At 39.2% G+C, this 14,738-nt stretch overlaps 1 protein-coding gene across 1 annotated transcript in view; it reads left to right on the top strand.

Moving 5' to 3' along the window:
* The window catches only part of opn7b (opsin 7, group member b), a 66,619-nt gene extending 52,381 nt beyond the window's left edge, over window positions 1-14,238 (top strand). Inside the window, exons 2-6 of the mRNA XM_034126387.1 lie at window positions 3,833-3,920; window positions 4,094-4,256; window positions 5,579-5,706; window positions 12,514-12,848; window positions 13,741-14,238. Coding sequence (XP_033982278.1) covers window positions 3,833-3,920; window positions 4,094-4,256; window positions 5,579-5,706; window positions 12,514-12,848; window positions 13,741-14,238 — 1,212 coding nt within the window. The remainder of the gene's footprint in view (window positions 1-3,832; window positions 3,921-4,093; window positions 4,257-5,578; window positions 5,707-12,513; window positions 12,849-13,740) is intronic.
* The last annotated feature ends 500 nt before the right edge of the window (window positions 14,239-14,738 follow it).

Here is a 14,738-nt window from a genome sequence, read left to right as displayed (position 1 = left end):
TGTGTGTGTGTGTGTGTGTGTGTGTGTGTGTGTGTGTGTGTGTGTGTGTGTGTGTAGACTGTAAATTCATTTTGTATGACAGCAAGGCTTAAATTGTCAAAGATGTCCTTTAGAATGATTACCCTCAATTACAGCATTCCGCTACAGACTGACAGTCACTTTATGGCTTTCCTCTACTCGCCATTGCTTTTCTCCCACTCTCACACTGATGGGGGTCAAGGGTTCCTCCCTAAACTGCCAGTCGCTCATTTTCAATGTCTCTCTCTTGACTTCATCCTCTCAGCGGGGCTGTTAATCCAGACTTTCCCCTTGTAACCCTGACACTGCTGAGAGGAGAGCACACAGGAGAAGAGAAAATGGGCAATAATATAAATAAATAGCCTGGCAGGCAGGCTTTGTAGGTGCAGTATAAATCTCTCAGCTTTAGAGAGATACTTTATTTAGGATTATTTGAGCGGTACAATCTAGTTTTCACAATTTATGACCATCCATTTTTAAGTCAGTGATATTGATTTAAAATAGTTTCATAAGCCCAGTAGGTCATGTGTATCAAACACCCTCAGATCCAGGGTGTAAAATACCCTGGATCTGACTCACGTTTCAAGTTAAGAACTGGGATGTGAAGGGAAAACAGATGTAATACCATGATGCTCAAGTAAGATGAGTCTCTGTATGCAATACAAAAGATGCTATTAAGGAACTTTACAGCACCTCCTGTTGCATGACAATACATTTGTGTCCAAAGACACATTAGAGAGACATGCTGCAGGTCTGAGAACTGTTGTTGGTAAGTGGTTCAAGCATTTGTAAAAGTTTAGAAAGAAGATGCAGAAAAAGCTGAAAGTCAAACTGTGATGTGAAGTGAATGAAAATGTTTAGTCTCATTAAGGCGTATACAAACCAGTTTGACCCTGCGCTTGTGCCAAACTGCATATGAAATGCACCACAACAAATTACAATTTTCCATATTAGGGAATTGAATGAATGTGTCTTTCAGGCACAGACTGGATAATAAGTGAAAATATTATTATGGAAGTAAGGGGACTTTTCTGTAGTCATAAGAGCAGTAAGAAGGTAAAGACCGGAGGCATCCACACAGAGCACAGGAGGGAGAAGTATAATTCCGTTTGTGCATTCGTATTTGTAATACGTGTTATTCTACAGGTATATCATAATTGTGGAAATTGTGTTACGTACAGCATCAGAAGGACTTGCTGATTACGGTTATTTTCAGCTAATGGAGACCACTATCAATGTAACTTAATAACTCTTGTGTAATATATTAGTGTTTGTTTATTTGATGGCAGCTGTGGGGGAAATAACAACAACACAAATACTGTACTTGAGTATAATCTAGAAGTACTTGTATTTGAATAGAGTATTTCCATGTTATGCTAATTTAAACATCTAATGCACTTCATTTCAGATGCAAATGTGTGTTTTCCTGCACTATACATCAATTTCACAGATACAGCTTCTGGTGACTCGATTTCAGAATGTGGTATGATGTACTGCCAAGACCTTTCGATAATTGTATACATTTAAGTGTATACATTTCACATTACACCATGTAGTTATAAAAGATTCTGTTACACATGTGTATTGACCAAAATTGCACACCATTAGTGTATAAATGAATTCAGTGGTACAAATGTGTATTTAGGTTACACAATGTCTGCATTCTTCATCAAATTCACACATATAGCACTACTTACACGTATGTACACTGTGTACTCATCTGGTGGTGGGACGTCTTAAGCCCCCCTCTGGGCCTCATAAAGCATCGACATTTCGTTCTCTCTACAGTCAATGAATATCTGTGGGAACATTCAAAAAGGTAAAATAATTAGCATATTGTAATATTACAAAACAAGATCACTCCTGCACTTTAAGACTCCACTGTTACAGATGATTGTAGTACATCTGAAACCTCCACACCCGTAAACATAACACAGTCACACACAAGTCCCTATACTGTATAGCAGTGGTTCTCAACTGGTTAGGCCTCGGGACCCACTTTTTACTTGGTCAATACATCGCGACCCAACATTTTGAAGCACTCAAATCTATTCAACAAAAAATCGTGCTCTAATATACGCTTTTCAGAATACAATATTAATAAAAGTGAAGTACAGTGCATATATCCCTTCACAGAACTAAAGTATGCTTTTAAAAAAGGTTCAATGAGATGATGGAATCAAAGCTGAACTATATAAAAAGGCACACATGCTGAAAACCCAACCCCAGCAGGGGGGTCTGGGGGGATTCTTTGAAATACTAACATAAACTACGCATTCTGGTACACTCTGAGAAGAAAATAAATAAATCATACATATTAATAATATTTTATGCCATTGTTTGTTTTTCACTTAGTTCTGACAGCTTGCTGAGAGAAGAGTAAAGAGGAGATAGTCTGTGTGACTTACTTTGAATTGTGGGTAAGGGTAGATAGCTCCCATTGTTCTGTGACCTGTCAATCATCAAACCGGGGGTCATATTTCATTATGTGTTCATTTCTATCTGAAGTTGTACCCATGGATGTATAAAGAGTAGTTCTACCGCTAAGTTATTTTCCGTGGGGACTTCCGGCAACAATCTTGATTCTGATTGGCCAGAAGACTCGAAAAAACATCAGCAGAGATGTTTTATTGAGAAGATGATCACTACGTGACAGAAGTTTTCAAACACGTTTATGGTCTCCGGTACTTCCAGTCCAACGCCTACTGCATGCACAGCGTTAGAGAATCGGTTCTTCAAAATAAAAGTTTGCCTTTTTTCCCAAAAAAAAAAAAAAAAAATTCAAAAAAAAATGTTCACCTTTTTTTTTTCTTCACTCACACATCCGCGACCCACTTGAAACGGGTCCGCGACCCACTTTTGGGTCGCGACCCACCAGTTGAGAACCACTGCTGTATAGTATATACACTTATGCAAATGAAGCAAGTACATTTGCACACAAACCTGTGCAGGGCTGTATTCTCTAACAAGCTGTGTTACAGGCTCCTCGGCCACATTGAATTTATAATAGAAAGTCCATGTCGAAAAGCATAAAAAAGTTCTCTTTCAAAATAATCTCCTGAGTTTATGGTAATGAGGATTTATATACAAGCAGCATCACTCTTAACCCAGGGTGATTAAACATGTCTCTTCCCTTTGTTGGCTCCCTTCAATATGTAAGTAGAGGTGAAGTCGTTGAGGAAATAGAAAAGCTATGAATACATTTTCTCGATATCTTCTCACATAAATTCCTTCAAAAAAAGATTGCCTATAAGCGACTTTCCTCGACTGCAATGAATATGTTTTGGCAGCGGTTCATGCTGTGTATGTAAATACATTTTGAAGTGAAGGATGGTATTTAATTTGTTCATGGAAGCAGCGTCTGATCTTGGAGACTGTGTAAAGCTTCCAAATTATAAAACATGGAGACATATTGTTAACAGTATGGTTTGTTTTGCCATCACTGAACAAAATAACAGACTAATAAGGATATATGCATGTTCTCACAAATTAACTGGTAGTGAGAGATAAATATGATTGTAAGAGTACACCAGAGAAATAATACAATCAGAGATGGAAAGGCAAACAGCCAAAGCGTGCTTTTCAGTTGTCTGATTACAAACTGTGCAAATGACGCTTCACAGTGTGTATTGTTGCTAATTGGTTTTCAGGCACTGTAAGAATAGCTTTTGGCTGATGATCTACAAAATGACTTTGTGGTCTGTCCTGTCTGAGGTTTGCTTTTCTTTGTTTTTAAATTGCCTTAAAGTGGAAACAAACAAACTAACAATTGTGTCCCCCCCTCCCTTTTTCTCTGTTTTGATGTTTGGTCAAGATGGGAAATGCCTCCGAAACATTTCTGCTCATTTCGAAAATATCGAAAGACAGTGACATCCTCATGGGAACTATATACGTCATTATGGGTAAGTGATATTCCATAAAGCCTTAATTTGTGTAAATGTGTGTGTTTATATATATATATATATTTGAGTGTTGTATGTCCTTTAAGAATGGACATTGAGTCTCTTCAATAAAGCTGATGATGATGATGATTTATATGCAACAGCACCAACACATCCTGCACTCTGTCTCCTAGGTGTGCTGTCGATACTGGGAAATGGGATCCTGCTGTTTGTGGCCTATAGAAAGAAGTCCTCCCTGAAGCCTGCAGAGTTCTTTGTGGTTAACCTGGCCATTAGTGACCTCGGCATGACAATATCCCTGTTCCCACTCGCCATCCCCTCTGCATTCACTCACATGTGAGTGACCATTCAAGTTTCCACCACCTTCTATCTTTTCATACTGTATATCATGTGACTCTGCAATCTTCATAGTTAATGTTTCCTCGAGGGACCAGCAGATGCTTGAGCTGCCTTCAAGGACACTGATGTTTTGTGCCTCTTTGTATCTGAAGAACTGCAGAAATCTATATTTGCAATATGCACATTTTAATTACAGATTTCTTAAGGCTGATTTAGTTCACACTGAATATATCTGTATTCAATCTAGATTTTAATATTATAAAGGGAAAATAACCAGTACATCTATAAAATATTCTTGTTTTTTATTTAAATAAAAAATGTGGGGAGCAGTAGGAGGTCTTTGCAAAAGATGTAACACTTTCACTCATAGAGATAAAATAAATAATTATATAAAAGGGTCAAACTTGAAAGAGTGTAGGATGACATGTTACCGTTAATTCACAACAACCTATTTACAAGGTAGTCGCAAACTGTATCCGTTTACTATCAAGTTCACACATTGAGTTTTGACTTTAATTTGTTTTACTGAAAACAGCTAAAAACACAGTGAGATGAAATACACTATGAAGCTTATAAAGCTCGGGGAGCCGCATATTGTGTGGTTATTCTCTGGTTCCTCATTGTGAGCGACCCTTTGACACAGTTATTTGAGACAGTGTTATTAAAAAGATGGTAATTGCTGCTTTAAGCTCTACAAACAGCAGTGCACGATTTGTGGACTTTTTTAACAGGCTACACAAAGCGCAGCCCACCTTGTAGGTAGGGGGTTTTCCAACCATCTGCAGCTGTCATGTCAGTGCTGAAAAACAGTTATTTGCCTTTTTCTGTCATGACCTTTTACATTTCCCTAACAAGACACGATGGACTAAACATCACTAAAATAATTGCTCTTTGTATTTAAGATGCAAGACAACATTCTCTATTTAGGTCACACCTTATTCCAATTAGATAATCATTTACCTCCTATTTCATTATGTTTCTTTCAATATGTACTCCTAACTCACATTATTAATTCCACATTTTAATAAATAAATGGGATACAAATAAATAAATATCTGTAATAAAAATGATGGTGGACAGACCAACATTCTTTTGGTAGGGGATTGACCTCATTCCTGTAGAGGAGCATTATGTAATAAGATAACTAATACAAGAAAACAATTGCCATGATAGGTTTAAAAGGCATCACTACTCACTGCAGTTGTGTAAATAAGAGGAAAGGTGCGAAAATGTAGCTCCTGCTTTTTCTCCTGGGTTTTATTCACAATAAGAATGTTGCTAAAAAAAATCCTTCAGTAACAAATGTTCTCTCCATCCAGGTGGCTGTTCAATAAGACCATCTGCACTGGCTATGCCTTCTGTGGCGTTTTGTTTGGCCTGTGCAGTCTGACCAACCTCACTGTGCTCTCCAGCGTCTGCTGGCTCAAGGTCTGCTGCCCAAACTATGGTAGGACCACCACTCTTTTTGCTTTAATTCATTATTCTATGTACAAAAAATAGAATCCTTAATTTAGTAAAACAACATACCATTTCAAAGCAGAGGAATGTGCTAAAAGTACTATAGACATGGTATCATGAGTTGATTCTAGTTCTCCACTGAAGCCAAACATATTGAATCTTAAAGGGGACCTATCGTGCAAAATGCACTTTTTGATGTCTTTTATACATAAATATGTGTCCCCGGTGTGTCAGGGAACCCACAAAGTGTCAGAAAATAAAACCCTCTCTCTTTTCCTCGTACCCAAATCTCGAAAAACAGGGGTACAATGGAGCTGATCCAGATTTGCGTCCGATATGACGTAATTTACGTCATATCGGACATGCGGAACCACGGCACTATCAGACAGTTGCTATCAGAAACAATGCCTGACGTGTTTTGGACCTAATATGGTCTTTGTTGACATTAGCAAGCATCGCTAACACCCAAAGCTAACCTGTACTGGAGAGAGTATGTGTAAAAAAGCAGGAAAGCATTTGAGCTCCATACTGTTTCAGAAATAATCCTTGATGTGGTTTGGAACATGATGGTGTTTAATCACGGCAGAATTTAACTGTATCTGCCGGGCATTAGCTCCCCCTTCTCTTTTTTTTTTTTCAAGTTAAGGACCCAAAATCCGCTTTTGTCTAACAGGGCTGGAATAGAGGGATATGAGGGATGTCTAAAATGCATGATCTGTCTGGTATTTTGAGCAAAACACAGCATAGACATGTTTTTATATATTTGTATATATCTGAGACCCATAATATATGCCTAGAAATATCATAATAGGAGATCTTTAAGAGGGAAATGTTAATATAGAGAGACAGGAGACTCAAGGGCTTGTTTGTTGTTAAAGTGGACCTATCATGCTATATTTAAATGATATATTGTAGGGCCATACCTATATAAGGTATATTTATACGTTTCTGTTTTCAAAATACCAAACAGATCATGCATTTTAGCCATGCCTCATTTCGCTCTATGTGCTGTTTGCTGTCTACGGGGCTGATTCTGTGAGCTGCAGCTGACCACGCCCCCCTGCAGGAGAGGGGAGCCGTGCTCTGATCAAGTCAAGAGGGGGAGAAAAAAAGATCTCCGTCCTCCGTGTTTTATTATATTGTTATAGGCCTATAGAGTCGTTATTCATTTGTTTTAAAGCTCAATAAATAACAAAGAAGACCTTTGACCGGCACTTTTCTAATTTTGTCCGGAAGATTTAAACTTTAACGGACATCTTGACCGGCGAAAGAAACTGAAACTGAAACTCTGCCACACGGTCCCCTCGTTCCTTGGAAGAGGCGGAGAGGTGGGTGTTTGTCATCTGCTGGTGGACTAACCGGAGAGCATTACAGTGCTTGCCTCGACGGGGAGGGATTGCATTGAATTAAAGCAGCGGGAGCAAACGCTTGCCTCGGGGAGGGAGAAAAAAAGCCACAGCGGAGAATAAACAGAAGGGTAACCATGGTAACTATGGGCGGGAAGTCTTCTTCGCTGCTTTTGTAGCAGACTACAGCGCCACTTACAGGCCTGGCATATGTACTACAGCGTCTCCAGCGCTTTCGAGCGGCAATGGCCGGCCGTGGCCCAACCCCACATTCCCCTGATAGGTGGAGAGTTGGCCCAATAGCCGTAGCGCCACCGTCCTGACGTCAGGACAGTGTTCAAATCTGGATCAGTTTTTATCAGATCCGTTGCAGCCCCTTTTTTAGAGATTTGGGTATGGAGGAAAATAGAGAGGGTTGTGTTTTCTGACACTTGGTGAGTTCCCTGGAACACCGGGGACACATATTCATGTATAAAAGACGTACAAAAGTGCATTCTGCATGATAGGTCCCCTTTAAGTAAAGTGTCCATGCTGCAATAATGTTAATGTTCAAGGCCATTGCTTAACCTCTTGAAACAGCAGCATTATGTAGATAGGGATGTGTACAAGGCCTAATGTTTCAACTTCCCCTTTTAATGTATTCCACTGCTGAGTCTTATCTTCCAATTATTGGTCTTGCATGAATTCCTGGCTGCATGTTTTGGCTATGTCCATATTGTCAGTGTTTATTAATTACAATTTGTGAGTTCATAATTTTTCTTTACTTAATCTAATGAAAGTCAAACTTGTCACAAGCTTTCAAGTTTGATCATTGAAATCAAAAGAAGCTTTAGCAATTTTAGCAAAAAAAAATGTTCTCTACTGTACATCTTTGCACTCGCTCACATCCAACAAAAAAACAACTACAACAACACAACGTATCTTACTGGAGGTGGCAGCTCAAAGACAATACAGTGCAGTTTGAACAACAGCAGAGCCGTCGGTGCTAGGAAATAATGTTCAAATTGAAAATCTAATCAAATAATTACCTTAAAATAGAAAGTGAAATCCAATAGTTGATTTGGAGAATCTTGCCACCCCTGGTTAGTGGTGAATGATAGACTGAGTGAAGGGGAGATTTACATTCAGTAGCAACATTGTGTGTGACTTGAATTGTAATTTATGCTATACAGAATTGATTAAGCAGGCAGACAATTAGTGTTTAGCTTGATGATGCATACTGCACTTGCTAATTGTCACATGGATACTGTACTGTGAATTTCTTCAACTGAATATACAGATGATTGCAACATTCTCAAGCCGCTCATTGGTAATGGGCATAATTAATCATTTTTCCGCTTAAGCCATTGAGCATTTATTCACATGATTGCCTGTGTCTAAATCTATTTAACTTTCATTGACAGTTGATTAAGGATCCTTATCTTTTTTTATACAGTTTTTGAAAATATATAAAACCTCTGATTTGCAATGGAATCTTTACCATTTACTATTGATTGCTATACACATTTAAATGTCTTTCTTATTTTGTTTTACTATTTGCAAATTAAACCAGCATTACATTGTTTTCTTTCTGTGGAAATGTGATCATTTGTCACACTTGGCCACAATTCCTATTCCTAATTAAAATGAATTAAAGAACATGGAAAATGCAGTATAACCAAATTAGTATCAACAGTAGACTGTATATAATTACATTTCACACAGAAACAACATAATGAATGCTCTTTATGGCCATGTTCTGGGAATGGATGCACTGCTGAACTACAGATGCTTCACTCCAGGAGTCTTCTACCTGGAGTGCAGAAATCCAGGGATGTTCCCATTGATATGCTTCACACATTCACACTCGCCCATACACACTGCAGGGGTACAAAGACTGGAGCCAATCTGACACATACTGTTTCAATCGGATTTATAATGCCTGAGATGATAAAAGATGCATGAACAAAGCATCATTAATAGGGGTGTTGAATTGACTTTCGCGCTGTGGTACAAGTCAAACTTAGCTGGATATTAAACAGATCTGATGCTAGAAAATGTAGCCCACCACACCCAGCTGCCTCTGACTAGAACAAGAGGTTTATTCCAGACTCCAGTGGTTTCAACAAATGCTGGTAATAGGACCAATACAATTGAAGTTAAGGCTTTATTTTTAAAGTGCTTCTCTTCTCTCCAGAGAATCTATAATATGAAGCATAAAACCCAAGGGACTATAAGCCTCACAAATAAAAGTGTTTAAAATGCAAAGTAGAATACATAATTAAGCCTTTATGAGACTTCCCTTGCAGTAATGTATGAACATTACATACACACCAATAAAACATTCCGTCCTCTTGTTTCTAAACTAGCGTATACTCTCTTGAAAACTAGAATAAATTAATTTGTATTGCTTTTGAAGCAAAAGCTGAATCATGTATTAAAAGTGGGGTAGGTAAGTTTGAGAAACCGGCTCGAGATACACTTTTTGTTATATTCCATGGAATGCTCTTAACATCCCGATAGCAATGAATATCTCAAGTGCTTTGACAAAACATACATAAAAAAATGTAATCTGTGGAAGCCATAGTACTGTAAAAAGCACGACCAATCATTTTAGCCGGCTCGGCTAAAATAACTGGATGGCCTACCTGCCTGTCAGCCTTCCATCTGTGCACAAACTTATCTCGTGCCCTCATTGGTCATGTGCTTGTTCGTGTGTGTTGGAGGAGGGGCTCTGTAAGGAAGTGGCAGATTTTTTCCGGTTGTGTATTTTCAAAATCTAGTGCACTCGAGCTGGTTTCTCCAAAAAGTACCTACCCCACCTTTAACTGTAAAGCCTTGAACAAAAAAAACTATCAAGTTAGGAGCACAAAAAACTCAAAGCATAATCTTCCAAAATGAAAAGAGTTGGTTCATAAGGACAAAACAGGAATTGTAGGGTGCTTTGAATAATTATAAGAAAATAAACATGTGGTGGAGGAACTGTGTTTTTGGAGAACCAAAAAGTATGTTAGAAGATTGAGTTACTGAGGGTGAGGAGAGTAAAAACCATGATAACCGTTATGGGCTGTTGACACAAGGTTCAGTTTCCATGTCTGGAGTTATTATGTCGAGCTTATGCCGTCAAATTCAACACGGGCAACTGTATCAGTTGTCAAAGGACAATAAACGGTGGTTTACTTGGATTGAATGTGTGGGTCTTCTGAATTTTTTATTTAGAAACGCTGACATTTTTGCAAAAATTAAATAGTCGTGCAACTAAAACCGTATGTGATATTGCTGAAATATTTTTTACTAAAGAACATGCTCCAAGGTGCAGCTGAAGAAACAAACACTTGGCAGAAGAGATGAAGCATTCGGTAGAAGGGTCCTATCTTGTATAATTTTGTGTCACTGCTTACCTTTTATGGGTATTGCTATTCCTATTGAACTCCTGAAGACAAACAATTAAGCCCCCACTTGGGGATCCAACAGCAACATTAAGGTATTGGGTTTAAATTGAAGCCACCAATGAATGCTAATGAACTTGTCAGCACTGGATCGAAGTCCATCACACAAAGAGCTAAGGATGTGACTCTGACACATTCTCGTACTCAAAATAAGTGGGTCTAATGACAAAAGAGAGGTGAAGAATGAAGAGGGTATCTGGGAAAATGCTTTACAGTTACAGAGGACTGCCAGAGAGTTAACTGGCAGCGATGTGTGTCACCTGTTCTGACCTTAAGTGATGTTGCCTGTGAAAATTGACATATTTTAGATACTATCAAGCTTAATTCAATTTCAAATCACTATCAAAACTGACATATCTCACAAAATGAAGGAAGAATATTAAATGGTACATACAGTGACAGTGAGCATGGTTCACTAAAAAGGTAAAAGCTGGTGTCAGCAATTCCATTTAATTCAAATTCATAGACTGACTGGTTTCTCCTTGTGTAATAGAAACAGGATTAATCAATGAATACTCAATACAGCCCAAAAGGGGGGGGGGGAAGCTATAAAACATGTATACAGTAACTATCTCCAAATACATCTTCAAGGACACACACATCCTATATACTGGGTTTTTATCAGGTTTGAAATTGACCTCATTACTGTAAAGTTGTAATCTAAACATTTCAGTCCTGGTTGATTTGGCTAAATCCATTTTATAATTTAAAAAAAATTGTTTTGTCAGTTAAACAATTCAGTTGTAAAGCATGAACATTAAATATTTCCATCTGCATTAGCAGTTACGTAACTCAGCCCTTTTACAGTGAAAAGAGAGCGAGCCATCAATGAGATAAAAGCTGAATAACGCTCATGTATAATTGTCTGATTTCTCAATCCAGTGCAGAAATTGCATTATCTGGCACTAACCATAAAAATAACATAAAAAGTACAAAATTATGAATTTATACCAACATGGGTAATGCAGGGATAATTCTACTCACACTAGTTTGAAGGCTTTTGTTCGATATTGAGTTCAGCCATACATGAAAAAACTCAGGTTGAATACAACATGTTCCACCCGAATAACTGGAGAGTCTGATCAATGAATGGATGCTTCATATTAGATAAAAGCTGTCTGTAATGGCTAACCAGCCACCTTCACTAGATCCATACTGTTCAGTGAGAGCCACAAGGCTTAATCACCCCTCACCCTTAGCTTGAAGGGTAAGAGGGGCTGACATCCAACTGAAGAGGCTGTGTGGTACATTAGATAAGGCTCCCTGTGTTCTCCTTATTGATTCCACACTGAATACATCCTTGTCTGACTCAATTAGAGTAGACAGTTCAGTGTTTTCCATGAATCGCTTTGTACACATTCTGGCACGAGAGAAAAGACAATCAGGTGCTCAACCACTAATCAACATCTCGCAAGATCTCTGTATGCATGAGAATAAATCAGCAAGTTCTGACAACGTTTGCTAATATACGAGTTATAGCGTGCATAGGGAAATATAGTCTACATTTTCAAATGTCTTTTCTTTGGCCTCTTAATAAACATGCTGTCTGGCAACTATCCATACACACAGAACCGTCTATGTTTGGGTCCCCCTCTGGCATTATGGAAATTGCCAACCGCACATGCATTCCTGTTGGCCATGTGATATCTTATCTGAACAGGATTAAATTAATGTATCTCAACTGTTATCCATGTTGTCTACAGTATAAAACAGTAGTTCATTTTTCTTGTCAAAATAACATAATAATAATGAATGAATAATATCCATTTTAGGAAATCCCTATCAAGTTGATCATCAACTTTTGTACAATATCATCCCATTTCCTCCTCTTTTCCTCCTATTTTTCCTCCTCGCTCATTGCCTGTTGTCAGCATCAGGTAACCAGACCTAATATGCTTTAATAGCATATGGTTGCTATGCTGTTGTTTCTGTATCCTTCCTTTATGTCCTCATCTGTCAGTAATCACTCCCCAAACTCTCCCTCCTATACCTCTATCTCTACCCTGCTATGTTCTTCCTCAGGTAATAAGTTCTCCTACTGCCATGCCTCCATGCTGGTTGCTGGGGTCTGGTGCTATGCTGGAGTGTTTGCTGTCGGTCCCCTGTCGGGCTGGGGAGAATACGGGCCCGAGCCTTACGGTACAGCATGCTGCATCAACTGGGAAGCTCCAGGCAGAAGCTTTGCAGCTATGAGCTACATCATATGCCTTTTCTTCTTCTGCTACATTGTGCCCAGCACTGTCATTTTCCTATCCTACACATTCATACTAATGACAGTCCGGGGCTCCCGCCAGGCTGTGCAGCAGCACATGCCCCCGCAGAATAAGATCAGCAATGCACAAACACTTATAATCAAGGTAAGTACAATTTCCAACATACTTCAACTTATGTAAATACATATCCACTAGGGGTGTAACGGTTCACAAACATTTCGGTTCGGTGCGTACCTCGGTTTTTAGGTCACGGTTCGGTACGTTTTCGGTACAGCAGAAAGGGCAGATCTGCTGGCACTAACAATGTCTCCTGCTGTGGAGAACACCCTCTCGCTAGGGACAGAGGTAGCAGATACAGCCAGGTAGCGCTTTGCTAACATGGCACTGAACTTTTTGCAAGTGGTGGTGGCTTAAATGCTAGTGGGAGTTGGGTTTGCACTTCAGTCATTTTTATTTTGGTACCGGTGATATTCACGTTCGGGTGATGCCTTTTCAAATGAGTGTGCAAGTTTGAAGTATTGTCAGCCGCGTAATCAATTTTAGTTGAACAATGCAGACAAACAGCTTTGGTTCGGTCCACCTGTCTTTGTCCGTCATCTTTGTACGTAACTGCGAAACCAAAATGTTCCCAAACCGGATACTTCAGTGATGCTGGAGGATTTTCGAGCTCAATTTTATCTGCGTTCGCCATTTCGACAGTTCTCCAAACTACTGACTAAATTTGAACGCATCCCTGTGACCAGCTCTCATAGTATGCCTCTCGTCCAATGAAATGACTTGGTCGCTCTATGACGCTTTGAAACCAATTTGAGCAAATTACACTGAACTCTGCGACGCAGCACCTGAGATTACTTCCAAAAAGTTTTTCACTTTCTCAATGTTTTACGTTTAACGTTATATTCGTTCTGTACACTTCGGTACACACGTGTACCGACCCAAAGGGCCCATACCGAATATTTTGGGTACGAATATGTATACTGTTACACCCCTAATATCCACATGACCCATTTATGTTGTTTATTGTGTCTCTTTTCAGCTCTCAGTGGCCGTTTGCATCGGTTTCCTGACAGCATGGAGTCCATATGCCATTGTGGCCATGTGGGCTGCATTCGGTGACGCACTAGAGGTTCCAGCCATTGCTTTCGCTTGGGCAGCTATCTTCGCCAAGTCCTCAACTCTTTACAACCCTATTGTTTATCTGGTCTTCAAGCCCAACTTCCGCAGGTCCCTTTGTCGAGATGTGGCGCTGTGCAGAAGCACACTCTGTGGATGTCAGCACAGCTCCCCATCAAAGGGAACGTGCAGTCAATTCAATCACAAAGAAGAATGCAACTCCACACAGTTCTCCAATGGACTACCGGAGAACCACGGGACCACCTGCAGACACTGTGCTTGCCCTGAAGCAGTCACTGGTGCCAGAGAAAACTTAACAGAATACATCCCCCAGCAGACTTTCAGGATACTTAAAGGATCAATACACTGTGAGGTGGCAGAGAGTCAGCTTTCCATTGACATGCAGAGTGACTTCCTTTAGAGAAACAAAGCAACAAGCTGAAAAAAAGACAGCAAGAATGAAGGTTGAAAGACACTAACTGCAGCAAGGAAAAAGTGATGGCAAACAACAACATAACAATTGATGGAAGCAAAAAACATTATGATTTATAAATGTCAAAGTCTGAAAACAAAGGGCTTTTCTCATGCCTCAAATATGTGATACTGCCAAAACTGAGAAGCTATAGGAGGCCAGACAGCCAACATGCAACCACAAATGTGTACATCACAATTTCTTATCAGTTCAAATCAACACATGTCTATTTGATCACTTTGATCAACATTAAGCTAACAAACTGAGAACCTATGGACTCACATTACAAATCAATTCAGGCTGGATTTAGTGGGACATTAAAATGTCTACTTCCTACTTTCATGTATATATTACGAGTACTGTATTTGATGTGTTTGATTTGATAAGTATTTATCAGCGCATGCCTAATATTGAAAAAGACAAAAGGGTTGCTGGTGATATATATAAAA

This window comes from Trematomus bernacchii, unplaced genomic scaffold (genome assembly GCF_902827165.1).
Source record: "Trematomus bernacchii unplaced genomic scaffold, fTreBer1.1, whole genome shotgun sequence".
Lineage (NCBI taxonomy): Eukaryota > Metazoa > Chordata > Actinopteri > Perciformes > Nototheniidae > Trematomus > Trematomus bernacchii.
The sequence above is the reverse complement of the archived record's forward strand: the minus strand, read 5'-3'. Positions and strand labels throughout refer to the sequence as shown.